Below are 22,924 nucleotides of genomic sequence, written 5' to 3' on the forward strand. Positions count from 1 at the left end.
GTTGCACACAAATAAATTTGAATTTACTTATAAATTCATCGGTAATTTTCATGGAAAAATAGGAAAACTTTTGACAACCACTGACACAACAATCCGCCATCACATAAAAACGACGACGCCTATGTCATCTCTTGGACACTTCTGACACCCCAGGTCCATAACGCTGAATGGCGTTGCGGAGAAAGGTTAGATCTATTGCCACGACATGATGTCGTGAAAAATGTCGTGATAACCGCGGAAAAACTTTTATTTTTTTTTGTGACACTTTCGGCGTGCCATACTTTCGGACTGCCAAACTAATGAATGATAAATGATAATCAAAACAAGCTAAGGACGACTGAAATATTTAGCCACCAGCATCCACAGCCCTTTTGCATCCACGGACGACTAAAGTTACTGAACGGAAAAGTTCTTATTAACTTATAAACTTTTTAACTTAATTTATTATTATTTTAACTTTATTTAACTCATTTAACTTAATTAGAAACTTAATTAAAACTCTTCTTAAGCACACTTTTTTTGGTCTTGTCTTGATTGGCTATCTTACTTACCTTCAGGCTTCAGTCTTCAGATGTTTTCGTTACAAATTGTAAAAGCGGCCAAGAAACCCTGGTCTGAAACGGTGAAACCCGTAAAGGTATAATCGGGTATAATGTCACCTCACCTGAAAAAAAAAGCGAATTAACCGCCCAAAAAACATTCAATGCGTATTTTAATAGCTACGTTGAAATGTATAAGATATATTTCCTTTTGACATGGTAACCAATCAATGTGACATGTTCAGACATCACACACCTTGCGATTCATTCCAAAAGTGTTTTTTTTTTACAGCGGTAGCATATAATAGAGCAAAATAATCGGGCGCTCGTACTGTATGTTTTGAAAAAAAAAGAAAAGTTTTCATCAAGTGTTTAAATAATCAAATTATGTACAACCAGTGGGTGTGTGGTGATGTGGGAAGTTGTAGAAGAAAGGGGATACCAAAGAATGTGGAATCAAACCAGTTTTCCTCCAAAATATCAGAGTATTCAGGCCTACCCGGATACATTTTTGCTGTCCATTTTGTCGTATAAATTTATGGGGGGGAAATAGAAGTAACATATGCAGAAAAGTGTGTACTGTATACATGATTGGCGATCCAACTATAAGCTTTTGTATGTACATTTTTTAAAAATGCGATGACGACGACTTCATTTCCACGTCATGACATTTTGTTCAAACATTAGCGAGAAAACACAGGTGCTGTCTAGCCGTAATAGTAGTGACTGTTGTTCCCGTTGCGGATGAAACTACGGGGATGCGTGTCACCTTCTTCGACAGTGGAACGGCGTATCGTGCCGGCGACACCGTGCTGGCCGGAGTAGCCGTACTGGGCCGAGTAGACACCTTCGGCGCTGGGCACCGGCCCGCTGTTCATCGTTCCGTTCAAGCTGGTGAGTTCGGAGAGGAGTGGCGGAGGAGGCGGCAACGATAAACTAGTCAGATCAATGTCGTTATCAACGTCGCTAACGTCATCAGCAAAGGCCGGGATGGGATCAGATGAATGAAGCGATTTGGCTTCCCGCCTTCCGCGCCGTTTCTGCCACCACATCCGGGCAATCAGCAGCGTCAACACCACAAGAATTCCGGCCGCAATGCTCAGCGTCAGATACAAGATGAATTTCTCTTGATTCTCTGCAAAGTAACGTTATAATTAGACTATAGAAATAGTTCACATCAATGCCAAAAATAACCATCTACCATAACATCAATGTGACATTTAAACATCTAGGGACGGTGTGTGTGGCACATTGCAAACGTGTGTTAGAGAAGGCCCGAGAGACGCAGTGCATATTCTAATCATGGAAAAGCTGCAATAGGTGTTTGGGAAAATCCCACGCATTCTCTCTCTCTCTCTGTCTGGATTCTTTTTTTTTATTATTGAGGATCAAATGAACTCACCCAGAGACCTATTTTCTTTTTTGGTTACTGCAAGTAATATACCTTTCATAAAAGACACAGAGGTGATCCAATCTGTGATGAAACCAAAGACGTTCTGCTGTGATGGATGGGATTGCGTGTTGTCGTGTCGTCCGTTATTGTGGTCCCGCTCGGAAGGTTGGGGCCATTCCTGATGGCGACGGCCTCCGTCACTTCCGATATCCCCTAGCATGTCGTCAACATGGACGACGACGCCGGCATCGCCTAAGTTCATTCGGTTACACAGGACACGTATACATTTATACATCAAAAAATGGTACCATAGCCTTATTTCAAAATCCCCCTCAACTTTCCAGGCATATCATTCTAATTGAATCAAATTCGGACTCGAAGACAGAGAGAGAGAGAGAGACAAGACAGAGAGAGAGTGTGAGAGAGTGAAGGATTTTCTAAGAGGAATGCGAAACTCTTGAGAAAAGAAGAACAACGGCAAAAGTAAATAGACACATGCTTTACTATGTGGAAAATTGCGAATTCCTCGACGCGCCCAGTACAACACACCGGAATTCATAAAACCGAGAGCTAATAAAGTTGCGCGGTAGTTTCTCTTTCCACCAGCAACTTTATATAACGCCAGGACCACCACAACAAACACTAAGAGACTTTTTGTTAATAACGGCCAGTCAGAAAGGAGAGACTGGTTTAGAAAAGTAAAAATACAAACGACTGCCACGGACAATGTGCAATATATAAAGAAATAAGCCAACAGTGTGTCATGCCCAGTGAGAAACTAATAAATCAGTTACAGATGCGCGTCTCTAGGAAACAAAAACAAAAAAATTTACCGATAAATCCTCCGCGTTTGGCTTGCTGGTCGCCGAATGGTCGGTCAGTCGTCCGGTAGTTGTTGGCGTTGTCATAGTTACTGGCGTCGTCCTGGGCTGCAACGTGTCGAGGCGGAATCGGAGTGGCAGACGAGACGGGCTCGGCGTAGTCTTCCGACTCGAACGAGTTCTCACTCATCAAGTCTTCGTTATCGAACGAATTCTGGTGATCCGGCACTTCATCCTCTTCCAGCTCCCCTTGGTAGTGATCCTTCAGTATCCTTCGCGAAACTAACGGTCCGTTTCACATATTGCGTCATCAAACATTCCATTTATAGTCGACGAAAGATAATCAATGAATCATACACACGAAACATTCATTACCGCAAGTGTAGACGACACGTAGGTAGAGATGAGATTGGGGGCTGCACGGATTACCGAACGTCGACGAAGAAGCGTTAAGCGTGCACCTACGCTTGCCGTGACACATTTGCATCACCGTCTCTGTCGAAAAGCTGGCCTCGCAAGCTGTCAAATAATATTTACGTGGAAAATTAATCACAAGTTTCTGCTATACGGGGAAGGGGGGGGGGTTAAACTTTTTAGAAATCTTTGCAGCTCGTGTATACGGCAATGGCGCTGCGTGAATACAGAACCAATCGAACTTGTCGGGAATGTGGCATTACAAGATTTTGGGGGGGAGACATCGACTTGATTTCAGTTTACGACTTGAAAGACATTAATCAAAACTTTTGTCAATGGTCTGGTGAAACTTGGTGAGGGGGGTCCCAAACTTTTGTCGAACGGATACGGGGGGAGCTTATTATCTGGCTTTATTATTCAATTGAGAGACTGGGAAGAATGGTTAGTCAACAATAGATTGCGTACAGTTGGCGGTGTAGGCCTTTATAGAAATAGAAAAAGGACCCTCCATTCTTTCCTTGTAAATCAAACTTTTGTCATCCCCGTAGCCTCGAAAACTTTTTTAAATCTCATAAGAAACGAGCCGATCAAAAGTTGAAACATCGCAAACAAATTCTTAATCAATAATGCAACGCCTTATTTCAATATGCAGAGGGCTATACTATTATTCCCAGGATTTCCCCATTCATAAAATACGAAATCCCATTGCTTTTGACCACAACCTTGTACCCCCACGCAAAAGTTAAATTTTTCACATTGTTAAGTCCGAGTACGGCCCACACAATAATCCACAAACAATCAAATTTTTTCTAAACTATGTAATTGCATAAACAATGTCCTACTCTTTCAACCCCGCCCGCCCGCCTATTCCCTTTAATGATTCATAGCGAGTCACGTGTGAATTCTAAAAACACTGGGACCGGAACTTGTTATTTCTAATATTTCTCAAGTGCAGATTCAATATCTCCATTAGCCGACTAAAAGGGAGGCCAGACGTTCCCACCGGTAAATAATGTAGACGGCCGCCCAGCTTACGGTGCTCAGACACTATACGATATAAGCCGATTAAGTGTGTGCTGCTGCCTACCGGGTGAAAGCTTACAAATGCACAAAATTCGGTAGGAGAGGCATCAAATTGATGACTGGCTGATTGTAGGTAACAGACGGGGTCCCCCCGACATTATTATTATTCCGCCTTTTTTGGATTTTGTAGCATTTAACTTTTATCACTTTTCCCCTGGATTTTTTTATTTTACGAGGTAACAAACTAAGCTCGATAGATGGCACTCGTCTGCACTTTGAAAAGGAATAATAATCCAAAGATGGGGATTTGAAAACTTACTTTCATCCTCGATTCCGGGCGGCTGGAGGCACTGGGCGCTTTGAAATTGGACACGCCCAAAAGTGGCCGAATAGATGGCGATGCGGGCGTTCCTTTTGCATTTCAACTGGATCGTCTCGTTCTCGCAAATGATTTTGCTACGAAATTCAAGCGGGCGACACTTGTACGCAACTTCGACAAACTTGGGCGGCTGGCCGGGACACGAAGGCGAGGCCGGGACCACAACAGCCGCCGTGTCTTTGCCATTGCCCGGCGACGTGGTAAACTTGCAGTGCCTCTTCTTCATGCAGGCTTCGACTACAGTTTGGAGTAGCGCGTGCTGCATCCCGTCGAAAAATTGTTGAACCGGAAGCGGCGGATACGAAAAAAAAAAAATGAATTCATTAATTAATAAAATTCGCGAACAAATTATAAGCGTGACGGAATCTGTTAATTAACAAATGATAATGAGACGCCTGTAGAAATACCTGCATCTGAGGAGTCAACGTGCAGGTGTCGTTAATCGAATTGTGCTGCTGCTGTAATTGATTGCCGTCTATGGACGCCAAAGCGGGCGGATCGGGTGGGTGTTGTTGTTGTTGGGAGCAGAGTGCCACGCCCGGAGCTGGCCTTCCGTACTGGGCCAGTTGGATGGAAACGGCCGTGCCCAAGGGACATCGAAGCGTCAGCGTTTCACCATCGCAGGCCGCCCGCTGAATAGTTCGCAAAGTGCCCGACAGCAGAGCTGATGGGAAAATGGGAGAGAGAAAATCAATGACAGTTGGCTCATTAGTTGGTTTGTTATTCAAACGCACACACACACACACACACAGAGAGACACAGACCCAGCACAAAAGGAGGGAAATTTGAAATAGAAAAAAGAAAAAAACGGGGTCGGAAATATTTGACGCGCTAATTACTAAGATCTCCGCCAAGAGTCTCTCATCAACCGCACAATTCCACACAAGCAAGGAGCTCATTTCATTATTATTTCAGGGTCTCCATTTCATTAACTTTGGAGGGTTGGCGAGGGAGGGTTGGGACTTGGGAGGGAATTCATCTCTTGAGAGGAAACGTGATCCTTGTAGAAACTGGGAGTCGTTCGGGAGCATGACCAAGAATGTAATAATAACAGTTAATAAAACTCTACACTGTTTCTGATTCTGATTTTCCGAGACTGTAACAATATAATACATGTACAACACACACACACACTCTACGCAATTTCGAATCAGAGACTTTTGTAATCACGTCCGATCAAAAAACACGGGGCATCGCATAATAAAAAGCACGAGAGAAACCGGTTCCATTTTCTATTTTAATGAATTCAAACGTCCTTCCAAAAAGGGATCCAACCAAACGCCACCCACGAAGAGCTTGCGTTGCATCGCTTTCCGACATTCAATAGCTTTCACCCAACATCATCACGCAACGAGTATAGTAGTAGTCTGGATTAATTACCTCTCGCTCGAGATGCAGGAGAGATTTCAAGTAGTATGAGATTACTTCCGATTCAAAAGAATCTCCCCCCCCCCCCTTCCGATGGATCCATTAATAATACTAAACCAAATTTGACCTTTCATTTTTCTCGTCGTCCAACCGTGGCATTTATTCTTGTCCGTCGAGAGTCCAGGGTACATATATATATCTACGGACTGCGCATCACGGTGTGTATAAATAGTTTTTCCAACAGAGATATAGAGACTGGCATATATAGGGAAGAAGATGAAAACTGAAATAGCCAGAGAGTGGAGAGAGTATAGAGCGCCGAGAGTTGCGTACGATCAAAAATGTCCAAAAAATTTTCTTCTTTTTTTCGGGTGAGTATAGTATACACAACTTCATCATATTTCCCCTCTGTCGAGAGCTATAGCCCTATGGCTGTCTCTATTAAAAATAAAAAGAAGAACACAAGTATAGGAGAGGCCATTTCTTCTTCACTCCGGCTCCGTAATGGCTGGACTGAGAGACGACACTTCAATCAACTCAGCTATTTTGTTTCTTCTTCTTCTCTTTTCAAGAATCTTTTTTGATTATATTTTATTTCGCAACGCTCTTTCACATTGGATGACGCACTGCCTGAGAATCTATTAGGACACTGTCTTGTTCTGCGTGCAACTAGAAAACACAGCAGGGGCGAGCGGCAGAAACGACACAATTATCCGCAGACATCATTATCAACGCGCCATGTTTGTCTCTAGTCTCTCTACTCTCTCTCTAGCTCTCCTTTTGGGTCGACGAGTGTGAGGCGCCATGTGGCGCGCTTGCAAACACTTTCAACATTTTCGAATGAGCCAACAGTTTCGTGATTCATTCGCAAACCCCTTTTTGGTTTTTTAGCACGCCAGTGATGCAAAACTTTTACGTCCGGTTCGATTCGACGCGGCTGTATATAATTCCTTGTCGCAATAGATGAGTGTACATGCCCAAAAGCAAAAGTATATATATTACACAAACGGGGTGTCCAAATGTTGGATCGAACCATAAGCGGAATGAAAAATCAAAAACAGACGACAAGAAATGTAGAGCCGATGTGTGTCGTGCCAGAGCTGATTTCGTGCTGGAAGGGTTTGTCTGCGCGACTGTTTCATTAATCAAACAAAAAGAGACCCGTGAAAACAAAAGAGAAAATGTACGTACACATAATAAAGTGTGATCGATTCGCTCATGAAAAACGAAAGACTATATACAGCACACACACTCTGTGTTGTGTGTGTGTGTGTGGCAAAGGAGTGATGATATATAAAAGCCTCTAGCGCAACCAAACACAATTTTTGTTATATAGACGAGGACCACGCCCCATGGCCGCCGACTATATAGTCACCCAAAAGTTTTTGATGACAGCCCACAGCAAGCAGAAAGGGGTGTATGTGTATACACTATAAATCGTATCAACGTGGAATAAAAAAGGGGAGCCAATATCACTCTCTTTTCAGCGACTTTTTCAGACGTCTTTCATATTTTTCCCTGGTACTACACTACACCGGAGTAAAAGAAAAATGCAATTTAAAATATACATTTTTCACATCTTCTTTTATCTAGTATGAAAAACTTTCATTCTCTCTTCTTATATGTGTGTGTGCGTCTGCACATTTCTTTGTTCGTTTCGCTTCTTTACGGTCGGGCAGACTTGGGTAAACTGAACCTTCGTATGTCGGTCTCTCTCTTCATCTTTTCTCACGGTTCACGTGCAGCACGGCCTTATACAATATTAATAGCCGACTAATAACTGCTTCCGCATATATCCTCCTTGCAAGTTCCTCTTGTTTTTCTGAATAGATAAAGGAAAAACAAAAATAAAAAGGAATAAGACACCACCGTCATTTTCTTTTTTAAACCCAACGGATCGGAACCGTTTCAGCTGGGCGTTCCACTCGGCGTAACTCCCAACGTTAAAGCTCATCCCATCTTTGCATGTAAAGTAATACTACACGTCAATCCAAACCTCATTTGATAGCCATGTTTATCCGTTGGAAACTGGCGGGGGTGAAAATTTCACTTGTAGAGTTCCCCAAGTTGCTCTTATTTTCCCGCTGGCTGGCATCTAATCGACGCAGTCAAGTCATAACTTACGTGCTGTACATGCGCAATATATATGTACCCATTTCCCTTGGAAAAATTAAAAAAATACGTCGAGCCTACAGAGAGGACACGGTCAAACATGAAAAAGGTGGTGTTATGAAGCGAGGCGGACGACGACTCTCTTTCTCTGTCACGGGAGTTATTTATTACCGAGGGGCGAGGGGGAGCATCAGCAGCACACACCCCTATATATACAAAAAACCCGTGTCATTTCACCCCCTCCAAGAAGAGGAAGAAAAAACAACTTGAGCAATATCACCGTCGGTCCTCTCTCTTAAATATTTGTTGTTGTTGTCTTTTCTCTCCCTCTCCAAAACAACAACAACAACAACAAATGGATTTGGGAAATCTTGCGTCTCCAGGGTGACCAAGCGTCTGTGTGCTCGCCGTGTTGCATCACCAAGAGAGACACAAGTCAAAAGAATGTCGGTACCCCCAAAAGTCCCTCGGCCAACCAACTTCTTGATGGACGAGAGAGAGAGAGAGCTCTCAATCTCATTACGCAATCAAAGGCCATTAATATCGTTAGGGTTCTTGTCTTTTTTTCTGTCTTGTTTTCTTTTTCTTTACCCCAAACCGAGTGTGACAGTGTCTGTAGAGAAGAAGAAGAAGAAGATAAAATAGAAAAACAAAATCAAAAAGGCCAGTCCCTTTTTACTGGCCGCCTGATAGGTGCACAACACACAGGATTGATACACACCGCCATCCAGCATAGCTCAAAAGATTTTCTTTTTAATCATTCCATCTTCTTCTTCTTTTTCTATTTCCCCCCCTAAAAAAAGAATTTGACGGGAAATCTCCAACAACAATAAGAAATAGGCTCTCACTCAGATTGGGTGGGAATCATTATCGATGCTGACATGACGAATATCCAACCTGCCAACGAGTTGATTTCTCTGAGTTGCAATCAACTCTGGAAAATAAAAAATAACACACATTTCTCTGGACATTTTGACTGGGAACCCGTGTAACTGGAGTCGGTTTGAGTATAGGAACTGACACGAGAGAGAGCCCCGTCACATTGATATCTCTCGCCCCATCTTGCCTATTATTTGTTAGGTCTATATAGTACCTCTTCCTTTATAGGCGAACGTCAAAGGCTCCCATCTCGATTACCTGGACCTTACACTGCTGGGCTCTTCTTCATCTTGCGCCCGTCTGTGACGTTTTGACTCTTCAACAGTTCCATTCATTTGGGCCAGAAAAAAAATAAAATATCCAGGGGGGGAATGATGTGTGATTCACACACAGACACACTCGAAAAGGCGGATGGCAAAGAAAGAAAAGGATCTAACGTGTTTTTGTTCAAAATTTCGGGGAATGTGGGAAAGTTTTTGGCCGGTTGTCAAGAACGCTGGGCCAAAAAACTTTCATAGACAGCCAGCAGCAGCAGCAGTCAAAAAGAAGAGCCTTGCTGCCCGATATAGAATCTCCGGCTGTGGAAGAAAAACTCCGGCAACCGTTACAAACGCGTTATGGGGTTACAGTAGTACAGACAGTCTCTAGTGGAAGACGACGACAACAACAAACAAGAGATTTTTCCACTGGAAAATTTCATTCCTTGATTTGTTTGAAATGTTGGCGGAATTTGGTTCTTTCCGCTAACCAAGAAAACAAAAAGAAAACGACGTTTGTCAAAAAAGAGTTGACACGGGGACGATTACCAAGTGGGTCCTCGCGAAAGATGAACTGGCTCCTGACGAGTCGGACGTTTCCATCCATCAACAGGGCGAGCCCAAAGAGGAGCCAGGTGATCCTAGAGAAGCAGGTAGGCCAACGGTCGCCTGCGCTCCTAATTCTTGCGATGACAGCCATGATTCGCTCCGAGGGGAGTAGAAGAATATAACCACACAGCAACAACCACTCGTCGCACACACACAGAGAGAGAGAAATAATAATCAACTGTTGTTGTAGAATAAGACTGCTGGGGCGGCCAGGGCAAAAATGCTGGCCGAGGCGGCAGCGAAAAGCACCCACGACGCGACACGGACGGGCGCCAACTGTCGCCCAACCAAGTTATGACGAGCTGGAAAGTCCTAGTGCTCTCTCTCTCTCCCACTATATGCTGCTGGCCTTTGCGCATATAAGGGGCGTCAGAACTCGCTACTCTCGGCGGTACCTCGTCTCTCTCTCTCTCTTGCCTCACATATTCGTGTGACCGTGAAAATTTCATTTTTCTGCTCTGTGCAAAATGAGGTGGAGGGCCGAGGGCGGGAGAATGGCATTAGCAAAGAGCCGACCCCCATTCCCAGTCCGAGCTGCTCTTTCGTGTACGTCAAAAGCTGACAGAGGGCACTGATGCAGCAACAACACGACCATCATCGGTTAGGCATTCGTAGCAATAGTGGGTGGCGGCGGAGGTTGATCATCGCGGCCCCCACTCTGTTGCACACATGGGCGATGCCGATCAATCAATAGTTACACATACAGGAAATAGAGATCCCTTTTTTTCTTCTTCTTCTTTGCCGACTGTACTGCTGCTGCTGCTGGTCTTTTTCTTTTTTCATCATCATCATCACGCCCGGCTAAATCAATTAAAGGTTGCCATGACGAAAAAGGCTCTTAACAGACAGGCGATCATCGGGGGACTTGCACAAACCAAGAGAAAATAAGATGGGTGGAATCAGAGATTTCTCATCTCTCCATTTATAATCAAAAATATGAAAATCAGGCGACGAATTTGAATATCTTCCCGGGCAATATTTTTACACACAATAATCATATGGGCCGCCTCCTATTCACTGAATTGATGAGCATCTGTATGTCTGCATGATTTCTCACGTTGTGAGATAACCAAAATCAAAAAGGAAAGAGGCGAAACACGCACGCGCCACTACACACCCAGGCGGAGTCAAGAAATGAAGGATGGAGTGTTTGTGTAGAAGAACTATAGGCCTAGGCAGAGAGAGAGAGAAATAAGAGCTGTTGGAGTGTGTACAGCCCATGGACGGATATGTCAAAAGTCGAATTCTTTCGAGTGTGTACAGACTGCAAGACTTGATGGATTCCTCCTGGTCTTCTTCTTCTTCTTAGGCTGGATGATGGGCGCTGGACCGGTTTTACTCTTTTTCTTTGTCGCGCTCGATATGAAAGGGATGTTATTTTTTCCTTCCTTTCAACCAAACGTGAGAAAACGGGAGGAAATTGGGGTGTGTGCGACGGTAGAAAAAAGGAAAAGAATCTTTGACATAACTCGAACGACGAGGATTGCGAGCGCTCGTTTCGGGAGACAGCAAACGGAAAAAAAAGCAAACGCGGGTGACGCCTATTCCGGCGCGCTCGTTTTCTAATATACCCCCAATGTGGAATCACGGCGAGTCATGCAACTATTTGACGGATGATGGCGCCACCGTGTTTGTCCGGAATCTTTTTGGGTTTGTTTGTTTGTTTTTCTTCGGGAATGGGAAGTAGTTTTTATCCGGACAACAACATTCCGGAGTATAATATTATCTGTACTATTTTATTCAGGGAGAAGAAAAAAACAAAAATATCTGACACGCTGTGAGCTTGTGTGTTGAGACATGATTTTTCATTCATTAAGTATTCATCGTTCTCTCGACTGGATATCAAAGGAGAAAACAAAAAGGGAAAATTCCGGCGAAGAAAAAGTCAAAAGGGTCACGGTGAAAGTTCAAAGTTGAGTTGTAGTGCACTCACGAAGTACAAGACTATACGTAGTACAACTTTTTTTTATTTTATTTTCCATAAGGATCATCACGCAAGACCCATGCTGGTTAAACAAAAAAAAACCAACCAACCCATTCGATTACATTAAAAACACGGAAGAGTTTGGGTGAACCGCGATCTAAAAATTATTTTAAAAGGGAAAAACAAAAATATTGACATTTGGACAATATTTTTGTGGTCTACGTGTTCCCTTTTTACTTAGCTGTATGTAACACAATCGGCTGGAACCAAAAACCGTGGGACCAAATAACCTAATAGTATATCTATATATGTTTCTTCCCCCCTCAGCGGCGGCTGGGCTAATTACACACGTGGATTGTATCAGCAGGGGAATCAAGCGACATGTATGGCGCGTGCCCGCCTTGCTCCATCAAACTCGGACGCATTTTGAAACAGTGGCGCAAGGAGGGGGAGACCAGAACGAAAAAATTTCACCAACCAAAAACAAGAGCGCACGTACGTACACACAAACGACGGCGTCCGTTTTGTGTGACGACCCAATTCCATTTGGGTCCATCATCCGCAACGATAACTGACAGTATAGACTGGCCAGCAGGCCCATCCCCAACCCAACAAATAAAAAAGCAGACGATCGTGTTTCTCCGTACAGAATTGAATGTCAACTAAGTGTACACTCCGACTGTTACACATCTTGTTACAAGAGAAGAGGAAATCGATTCATTCAATCAGCCGCCCAATAAAGCGTCCATCAGAGCTGCCAGGAGAGATATCGATATCTACCTTTAGTTTTTGATTCCATTATAAATCATTCTGGATATGAAATTGAGTTGGATAGAGTTTTAAATTATGCACCCCCCTCATTTCTACGTGCACCGATTCAATGCATTTTGTACATGTGAAGAGAACTATCAAAGACAATGGTCCCTCTCTCCTTGTTCATGTCTTTTGTGTCTAACGAATACACGTAAACCTTCTTTTCAAACGGGATTTCTTTCCGGGAAAAAAGAATAGGAGGAGAGTTGCACAGGGACCGGTGCTGGGCTCCAAGTACACAAGACGTCAAAACGGATTATTTCTTATCATTAACATTTGCTGGGGACCCACTGGATGCTGACAATGGCTGTTGAGAAGACTTGATGACATCCTATACAGCAGCAGCAGCAGCAGCAACGCTATATACTTCCGGATCATTGTACATGTTGTTTGTGCTTCCCTTTCATAGGCACCGTTGTCGTTCCCTTTTTTCTCTCCTACTAGCTCGTTGGCCTGCATTGAGGAGTCGGCCCTCTTGAAAACTCTCTCGACTTGTGTATAGTCTATCAGCCTCTTCAGCTCACTAGAGTCTACAAGACCATCATGGCCGCGGGTTTTGTTTGACGGGCTCGGCGGCCTGTAAGACAAGACCCAAGGACGGAATTCTAGAGACAAGATGATCCAGCAGGAAAACATTTCTTCAAGTATTCATCGACCTTAAAAAATTCGTATAGTAGCATATTAGATTTTATAGCTATTCAGAATAAGTTGAATGGCTACTGTCTAAAGGGCCTCTAGTTTCCCAGAGATATAAAATATTGAGTATAGTATATATACACAACGGCCTCTTGAATTTATGTATTCCTCTAGTGTATATGTAAGCAGGATCGATTCGCGCTCTGTTATGTATTTTGCTGCTGTCCCTTCCATCTTTTCAACATTTCCATCCGCCAATCGTGTCGGATTTCACGATTGATATACACAACGAACACGGCCCCGGGATACTATACCCCCACTTGTCTCTCGGCCTTATTCCCATGAAAGTTTATTCCAAACTCGTTGACTTTGCACAGCCCAGCAGAGTATAGTATCGTGTTCTCAGATTGAGAGACGTTCCCGATCGATCCATTTTTATATATTTTACATTTGTCAACAACTTTCTTGTTTTGTTTTTTTTCCGTGTGCATATCCTTGAGAAATAGGAAACTCGAACGCCGACATCGCTCACTGAATGAATCAAATATTAATGCGCCAGCACAGACAGTGAAAAGTCGACGAAAGGGAAAATCAAGTTCGATCATCGAACATTCGATCCTTATAAAAAATGTATCAAACAATCAAATTTACATGTTTTGTTTTCTTCAATTGATTGATCGAACAGAGTTCAGTCTCTCTGCTGTGACCCCCTCAAAGTTGTTCAGACAGGTCGAACCGCTGGATATCTTTTTAAGAGTCGTCAGTCATTTGTTTCCATCAACGGGACGAAGGGATTAAAGTCTTTTTTTTTTCTCACAGCTACTAGAAAAAAGAGATTTCGAAAGAAACAAACGAGGACATTCCAACTCGTTTCTGTTTTGGGGGAAAAAAACAAACAAAAATGATGGGCAATGTGAATTAGGTAGTTGGTGGGGGCTCGGTTGTTTTCGTGGCGTGTTGCTGTGTGGGCCATCGTCACTGAAACACACACACGGGGAGATGGCCAGGAGCTTAAGAAAAGCCTTTTGATTCCCGCGCTGTAATAGGATCGCTCAGAAAAAAAAAGGAGGAGGAGGGCAAAGAGTTCTCGAATAAGAATAACAGATTACTATGATTACATCTTATACACCTAGAGAGAGAGAGAGAGAGAACGTTGTTGTTGTTGTTGTTGCTGTTGTTTGGTTTCTCAACAAAACACCTGGCGATGAAGGCGCCCATTAGTTTCTCCACTGTGGCGACGTCGCCCGCGTCTTTTCAAATTGATTGGCATCGACCAAAAAAAGAAAAGAAAAATCTCGAAATAAATTCCGTTACAAGACACAGAAGGACAAAACACGTTTCAAGAATAGACGAGGGAAAATCCAAAAGGCGGGACAAGTTGAATCCATCACCTAGAGAAAGAAAAAGAAGGAAGTTTCCAGCAGCAGCAGCAGCACTCTATCTGCGTTTAAGTAGCGCTCGCCCAGCCTACATAGACACAAACACACACACAAGAAAAACCAGCAGCCCGACACGGGCTCATTCATTTTCTGTGCGTAGAAAAATAAATAAAAAAAAAAAGGCCTGGGAATAGTTTCCTTCCAAATCACCCCGTCGACGTGGTTAATGTCCGTCCATTTTCACCAGAGATGAAGAAGACGAAGAAGAAAACTAATAAATTCCTATTCGTTTTATATCTTATTTCGTCCGCATTCAACTCGGCGTGAAATGCTCTGCAACTTGTGATTGCTGAGCTGTTAAATTCGGCATGGAAGGCGCACGTGCCTAAGAGGCTATATATCCACAAGTGAGAGACTCTAGAAATAAATGAAAAACAAGAGTAGAGATGAGGGGGGGGGGAGAAAAGAGCCAAGTTTGGGGCGGCTATCCAAATATAGGATATTTAACTAACTGACTCTCGTCGCCCGACTCTGATTACGCACTTTCGACTCATTTCACTGCGCTTTAGCCGATTGTTTGACACTCTCGGCATTGTTGGGAATCTTCCGCGTTGGTGGGGGGGAGAGAGTAAAAAGTGCTGACTGTGCGATCCTGTAAGAAGCCGGTGATTGGTCTGAATCTCACGTTTTGTTTCGCTACGTGATGGGTACAAAAGTGAATATATATATTCAGTGGGTTCACTGACTACGAGAGGGGGGGTTCAAAAGAAGCCGGAGCGTGTCGGAACAGGTGTACAGTCGAATGGATGGTCATCCATCAGCCCCCGATACCAGCTGCTCTTGTCGAGTCCATCCTTTTGTTTTCCCCTTTCTCTGACTCTCAAATATGCATATGTTTGCAGTTCTTTCCTTTGTTTCGATTTTTTCTTTTCTGAAACACAAAACCCTTTTTTCTATTTTCTAATGACTTGATAAACCAGAGCCAGAAATTGTAGCAAACAAATACAACAAAACTATTAACCATTTTTAAAGAATTATTTGTACAGTCCATATATTCCCTTGTGGTGTTAAAAATAGCACTGACGAGCAACAATTCCATTCGCTCGCCAAATTGAAAAAAATCCAAGCTTAAAAATCATTTTCATATTGTTAAAAAAAAAAAAAAGTAGAAGCAGATGGTGATGTGCGTGCATTTCATTAAAAAAGAAGAAAAAAGGGTTGGATATTATATACATCGCTTCGCTAAAAAGGCTAATGACCTTTTCTCTCTTCCCCCCCAACCGAAATTAAACTTCCCGGTAAAACCCACCACATCTCATTCCAACCGAAACGCACACACAAAAATAAAAGACTAACAGACAACAGGCAGTACCCAGCACAATGGTTTCAATTAACAGGACAACGCGAATAAATGCTCCAGTGACATCCGAGTGGGTTTGATTTAGGGAAAAAGAGGATTTAGTTCTCAAAAGATATTCAATGCCATTCAAGTTGATGAGCACACAGCAACAAAATAGAACCACTCCCCAGAGTTCCATCAGTCCCAACTGGACTCGTTTCCCATGTGTGTGTACACAATTTTCGTCGAGCAAAACCGATTTTTATTGGACAGTCCCTGCGGGTCTTAATCAACGATAATTGATTTACAGTAACTAAACAAAACCAAAAAAAAAAAAAATAATTGACCCGTCAAGTTCGAATTTCCAGTTGAACGAAATCCAATTTAGTCGGAAAGAAAAGAACAGATTCCCCACAAGATGTAAACTATAATAGGATGGCATCCAGGCCAGCGCATTGTATTTATAGATACGACGACGTGAAAAAGGAAAAAACTTGTTCAAACGGATTTCGCCCAGCAGCGGCGGACGAGAAAAGAGGAGGAGGCGGCGGCGGCGTGTCGGTCCGTCTCTAAATATTTACGGGCAAACTCAAACCAGATACAAACCGAGGGTCTACCATCATCATCACCACGTGTCTTTATTCTCTCTCTCTCTCTCTCCATCAGCCTCCGCATGTACACATCTTTTGAGAAAAAATCTGTCGATACAAAAAGGTCTAGCTGCGGTATTGTAAATATACAACAACGCAACACCTTTTTTCCCTTCTACTACTACCCGGGCGCGCGTGGAGCTTCTTAGACTTGTCCTTTGGCACTAAACACAATGTGTTTATTATACTTTGATGCGCATATAATCTAAACAAAAAAGAGGCGCCCTGTGTCGAGATGAAAACGCGTATACAAGCTAGCTAGCTAGCTAGCTAGCTACACGTAGCATACACGCTGGCCTCTTGTGTATACACATTCCCAGCGCTGTATGTAGTTAAGTTTATAATATACACCCCAGAAGAAAAAAAAGATGCTTCCCTTGTGAAACATAAACAATCACAGAGCCCCCAACACCTTTGAGTCCAGGCCCTAGCTGCTCTTATTTGTCCCTCATATTATTATTCCAACTTATTTGGGTAAGTCTGGTGGTGGTGGTGGTAGGGGGGATGAAGATGAAGATTGAGCCAGCACAAAGTTTTTTTCCGTGTTTCTTATAATTGGAAAGAAAAGAACAAAAAAGGATTTCTCATCTCTCACGAAAAACCCACGGCTTTCAACCACCCCCCCGCTCTTCCTTTTACTCTCGTGCGAGGGATAACTGGATATGGGCGTGTCGGTGTTATTCTTCCATCTCTTGCTGGCGTTGACGTATACGGCCTTAGTCTCTGTGTGATTTCCAACCGAAAACTTTACTCTATTTCTCTTGTCGCAAGAAATGGAAGTTGAGACCGGGGGACTGACGTGGGCCCGTTTTGTTTCCCGGGAAATGGGCGTTTGCTGCCTTATAAAAGCATCCGAAAATAATTTCCGAGAGAGATACTGCTAGAATATATACATATACAGCAGTTTGAGACAAGTTCGCCGTCTCTTCACATCCCGTCTACAATTTTTAGACATTTCGAAAAGACATATCATCAAACTTTTGTGTTCCTAATTAAGAAGACACCTAGATGATGATGAACATATATACTACGCAACGCCGGTGTGTCCTCGGTAGTAAACATCTGAAGCAGCTGAGTGAAAAAAAAAAAAAAAAAAAATTGAAAATCAAACGGGGGGATCAATAAATTATTACCGGCAGGTGACAACTGACAGGCTCATTTACAAAGTTCGACGTCGCTCCGGATGGCGGAGAAAATTTTTGTAAGAAAGTTGATGGCAATTAAAAACGATGCGAGACGACGAGAAGAGAATCGATTGATTTAACTGTCGGTTATAGAACACGTCCCACTGCAGTGAAAAAAAAGATGGAACCGTCAATAAATCAATTCAAATGCTCCTGCCGCGGTACACTGCACTGTAGGCAAGCAATTGAGGCCGTACGGGGAATTATTCAATTCTCCTAATTGTCGTCGTTAAAGAGAAAATCTCGGATCAATTTCGTTCATGTTTGAGGTATGAACCAGGCCCAGCTCTGTATCGATTTCTTCATTACGTCAGGGGCATTGCACGAGCTGCTATACTCTCTATAACACATTTAAACATCGCTGGAATTCTTTTCTTCGACTCGGGAGCCCTTGAATGACATCACGCTATTGCTACTGGGACCAGGTTAATTCCCGCTGCCTTTATTTTTCCCCTCCCAAATACGTCAGGGAACTTATTTGCCTATATATTGTGCAGTGTACGGCTTCCGGCAACCTCGGTGACGGTGTGTTATTATTATTAAAAATGGTGTGTGTCGATACACTAGAGATGAAGTTTATTCGCTGTCGGCTGAAAAGATCAACCGAATCACGTCGCCCGCAGCGTTTGAATACATCAGTCTGAAGCCCCTTCAAATTGTTTAACACAAAAAATTGCTTTTTTGAACTTTTCGGCGGGATATTCGAATAATTGAAAAACGTGAAACGAATCGCGATAGGGAGGCGTGTGAGGAAGAATACACAACAAAATGTGATAATGGCACAAAAACAAATCAAAGACACACATCAGAGACACACCCCGCTAAAGAAAATGCTAGAGGGGTGAGGAGAAGAAGAAGAAAAAAGATATAGTTGACGGTGCTATTTGATGTTCGGAATACGTACATGTGCTCTACACCACCATCAGCGTTCTGACTAATGCAACACTTGTCGGCGTTCCGGGGGCATCTCCCACAAACACCACACATCTCATTCGTCATGAAAAGACTCAAACAAAACGCCACTGACTCTCGAGCAGACCTCTCCTCCTCCCCCATTGTATCAAAAGGTTATACAAAAGAGTTCTTAAGACACACACACACAAAGTATTAAAAAAGAACAAAAAAAAGGGACAATATGGCGGGTCTTTCAACATCTTTCACACCCAAAAGGCTTTGAAAAGTCTAAAAATTTGAAGTTTTTTGTTTCTCACATGCGCCGGGAGTTTTGGATCAAATAAATACGGGTGGCAATATACAGTATACGGATATAAATATATAACTCTAGAACTTGGTAATTGGATTGGGTCACAGAGGATTCGGCGGAATACACCCGGAGCAAGTCGGGAACCTGTCAGAGTTGCGGAAAACAGTAGCCTGTCTTTTTTTGTTATTTACGTAACGGGGAGGATATTGAAAATTCGGTATCATACGGAAATAATCGATTCCATTTATCTTTTATGTGTCCCTAAAAATGTCCGTGAACGCGGGAATTCTGGATTTCGTTGCCAGGTCAGAAAATTGGAAATAAAAACAAGAGTGTTGGATGGAGCTCACGCCGGAAGCCTTTCAAAAATAAAAGAACGTCGTCCTCCTTTTTCTCTCTCTCTCTATTCTGTTACTTTTATTTCATTCTTTCTTTCTCACTTGATCCTTCACTTTGGCGTCTCTTCCTGTCGCGGTGGACCCTTCGGCTCTTTCACCAACAACAACACCATCAAAGACATTTCTCTCGCTCTATCCTTAAAGCAAAAAAAGGATGTTGACTTAAAAGGACACGCGCGCGTTCTTCTCTTCTCCCGCACAGATCTCTCCGATCCGTTGCGACTCGCTTCCTATACTGGACTACATCCACCGCCTTCCTTTCCCCCCATATCCACCCCACCCTCTATTTCTCGATTGTTTCCGGAGTGCTCCGCATTATCACGGCAATGAAGCGTGAAAAAAAAAAAGAAAAGTAGATTGAACGACTGGATGATGACGACTGGTTGGAGAAATCAAATGACAATTTCAATTTATAAATCCATTCCGGAATTTTTTTTTTCTCAAGTGCCAGCCATTCACGACCATTCGCCAAGGGAATAAGCAATTCGCTCTTAAATATACGGTAACCATAAAAAAATGTGTACACAAAAGGAATAGAATAAGACGTGCAATCCGGCACGTTTGCCGCGATGTGAATAGAAGAAAAAGAAAAACAGCACGCGGAGTAGAGCACATCCGCCACCGCGCCATGGCTAGATAGATACCTTCTTATCTTGATTGACACGAACCAATCTCTTTTCAACAGTCAACACACAAGAAGTGATTCAATCTTGCGGCTCTGCATACATAACACGGCAGCAGATTTCTATCCCCTACACCAGTTCAGCGTTTCAACATTTCGATTATAAGCAGAAGAAAAGATAAGGGCCAGGAAAAACTTTTTCCAAAAAATAAGTAACCCAGAAATCGATATATGGAACCTGCAAAATCTTTTGGGTATTGTTGTATATACCAGAAGTCGAGTTCTCTCTCTCTCTTGTACAAAAGCAGCAAGTACCTATAGCGTGGTGGGAGAAGCTTTTATGCATTCACTTGACGTCTAGACAAGCTCATTCCGATTCCGGCAGCGAACGGGTACGCGTACTACTACTACCCCCCAGCAGTTGAAAGGGATCCAAGTACTACAGGACTTTTACTTTGCTCTACTGGAACGGAAGAATCGATCAAGAGGATCAGCAGCAACCCAACTGCCCGAGACTCTATTCGATTCCGGAAATACTTTCATTTTCCTCCCATCTATAAAAGGTGACTCCGGGCCGGCTACTTGCATCCGGTGGGGGGGGGGGGGGGGAAATGGGAAAAAATCCAGCGCATCTTCTTCTTACTAAAAAAACGACTCGGCGTGTTAACTGTGCACACCAAATGATTCACACGAGTCTATCCAACGGTCGAGAGAGTAGTAATACAGCAATGAATCACGGCCGCCCCGATAACGAAGCGAATGATTGGACCCATGCTGGCGGTGTGTGTTGCGGCTACGACCGTTTGGCGCCTCATTCCATACAATAAAGACGTCCTCCGTATCGTTTCAACTCTTCTTCTTTCTCTCTCTCCCCCCTCCACCATCATTGAGTTTCTTATATAAGAGAGGCAGCCTCACAAAAGATTATTGCTACGCTTTTTCCTCTCGCACATGTTGTTCCTCCGCCAGCATCAGGACGGAAGGAAAGAAGAAAAAAGTTTATTTTGAGTTTGCGTGATGCTGTAGACGACTGGAAACAAAACACGGAAAGAGAAAAAAAAAAATAAAAAGTAGAGAGACGGCCGGCGCGGGTGAGAAAGAATAAGACTGTGATTTTTACTCTCTCTCGCCATCCAGCGCCGTTCACTCTTATATAAGGCGCACAGCCGTTCCGAAGAAGAAGAAGCACTTGACTCGGAAAAGGTCGTTAACGTTTTTTTCTTCTTTTTCTAGGGGAAAGAAGAAGAAAAAACAAAATAAGAAAATGGGGAAATGGAAAAGAAAATGCACCGCAGGATTCTCCTAGCTATCCATGTGGCGACAGCTGTCTCAACTTGATACTCACTCGTCTATTAGCTGCCTATAGAGCCGCCGCTCCGTCTATATCTATAGCTCTTCTTTCTCCGAAAGAAACTGAATAGAATAATCATTATCGTTCAGCTCGAACGAACGCGGCGTCTCCTTTCGCTGATTCAAAAATTCTCTTCAAAACCTTTCGCTAGTCGTCGTCGTCGTCTTCTACTTGCAAATTCCGTCTTTGTCGCCATCGTTGAAATAAGAGTCTCTCTCTCCCTCAAAACTGTGTGTGTGTGTCTATTGTTAAAACTCTTCTTCTTCTTTTTTTCACGACGTAAAATGTAAATAGAATTCACAGAGTTGGATTGACGTCGGGATCAATACATGTCACAAAAGACGACCCAACGAGTGTGTATGTGTGTATAAGAAGAAAAAGAAAAAAGAAAATGGATTCAACGAGAGTAGATATATATACAAGAATAAGAGGCGACCGGGCGTAAGATGCTGACGACGCTCTACGAAAGCTTCGTTATCTGTCGACAAAAGCCGCTGTCAAGTCTGAGCCGACGTCAGCCGACGAGCCAATAACATAACAAAAGCCGAGAAAAGAAAAAAAGAAAAAAACTAAGTCTTGTCCTTGTGTGTGTGTGCCGATATCGCGACCGAAAAACCGGCCGAATCCATCGGAGGAGATGATGATTAGCGGTCGACCGCAACTTACAGAAACTAAAGAAAAAAGGACTCACCCAAATTGTCGGCGTTGGATGAAGAGGCAGCCAACAGGAACAGGAGCAGCCACGGGGTAAGACATCCGCCAGAGTGTCGAATCGTCCTCCGGCCGCTGGATCCTCCTCCCGTCCGCTTACTCCTCACGCTCCAAAGTGCTTCACTCACCATCATCTTTTGCTTTTTTGATGCCAATCAATTTTTGCCAGTTCAGCAGCTCCAAATCTTTTCACGGGCCACCTCACACACTTTGGCGATGATTGTGTCACACCTCTGTATCCCGGGAAAAAATTCGATCGAATTAATCAACTCGTGTTCACATTGAAAGAAATAAATTATTCACGAAATTTCACGAAAGAAAAAAAAACACACGTGAACGAAATAATTAATTCGTGAGGTGCCGGTTACAATTTAAATTTTTTGGAGGCAACTGAAAATGGGGTCCACTCGGCTCGACAGTCGGCGCCGTACTAAAGCCGCTAGCAGACAACCATTGAAAAAGGAGAAAAGGAAAAAAAGATCTTTTTTCTTTTTCGTATCCTCCCCTCCTGTGGGCTTCTTTCTCTCTCTCTCTCTCTCTCCTTTCCTTTCTAACCCCCCCCCCCTCCAGGAAGGTAGGTGCGTGCTGCTGCCCCCTCTAGCAGACTATATTCCGATGGATGTTATTTTTTCGGTCGGAATACATGTTCTCTTCCTGGGTTTCACGGTTGGGTCCGTAGTAAGACGGACAAACGCACCGTGAGTGAACTTTGTGTCCAACATTGTCAATCGAGGATCAAGCTCATTGTGTTACACGCAAGTGTTGTCTATTTACATACTGGACGGACAAGAAGCGATTCTTTTAACCTGGAACTCTTTTTTTCTTGTTGTTTTTGGTCTGTCCAGGGGGCGAAATGAAGGAGCCGGCGGATAATCAAAGTTGACACGAATCTGGCGGAGGGGATCCTGTTTATAGGGTC

At 43.3% G+C, this 22,924-nt stretch overlaps 1 protein-coding gene across 3 annotated transcripts; it reads right to left on the reverse strand.

The window, feature by feature from the left end:
• Positions 1 to 720: 720 nt before the first annotated feature.
• LOC124348932 (protein eva-1-like) lies at positions 721 to 22,425 on the reverse strand. Of its 3 annotated transcripts, none has more exons than XM_046799342.1 (7): positions 21,986 to 22,425; positions 4,977 to 5,233; positions 4,510 to 4,828; positions 3,129 to 3,272; positions 2,766 to 3,035; positions 1,984 to 2,184; positions 721 to 1,674 (listed from the first exon to the last, which is right to left on the reverse strand). In XM_046799342.1, exons 1-7 carry the CDS (start codon positions 22,137 to 22,139, stop codon positions 1,247 to 1,249), a joined length of 1,773 nt encoding a protein of 590 aa, XP_046655298.1. In that variant the 5' UTR covers positions 22,140 to 22,425; the 3' UTR covers positions 721 to 1,246. The 3 variants fall into 3 exon arrangements, with proteins under 3 accessions (XP_046655298.1, XP_046655299.1, XP_046655300.1); XM_046799343.1 differs by lacking the exon at positions 21,986 to 22,425 and adding an exon at positions 9,735 to 10,090; XM_046799344.1 differs by lacking the exon at positions 1,984 to 2,184.
• Between the last annotated feature and the right edge of the window lie 499 nt (positions 22,426 to 22,924).

Source organism: Daphnia pulicaria, chromosome 7 (genome assembly GCF_021234035.1).
Source record: "Daphnia pulicaria isolate SC F1-1A chromosome 7, SC_F0-13Bv2, whole genome shotgun sequence".
NCBI lineage: Eukaryota > Metazoa > Arthropoda > Branchiopoda > Diplostraca > Daphniidae > Daphnia > Daphnia pulicaria.

Excerpts from the sequence above, each read along its gene's own strand:
- LOC124348932 (XM_046799342.1), bottom strand. The coding sequence starts at position 22,139 with ATGATGGTGAGTGAAGCACTTTGGAGCGTGAGGAGTAAGCGGACGGGA. Across the intron at positions 3,273-4,509 it reads GCCCGGAATCGAGGATGAAA|CTTGCGAGGCCAGCTTTTCG; the intron begins GTAAGTTTTCAA and ends ATTATTTGACAG. Across the intron at positions 3,036-3,128 it reads ACGTGTCGTCTACACTTGCG|TTTCGCGAAGGATACTGAAG; the intron begins GTAATGAATGTT and ends ACGGACCGTTAG.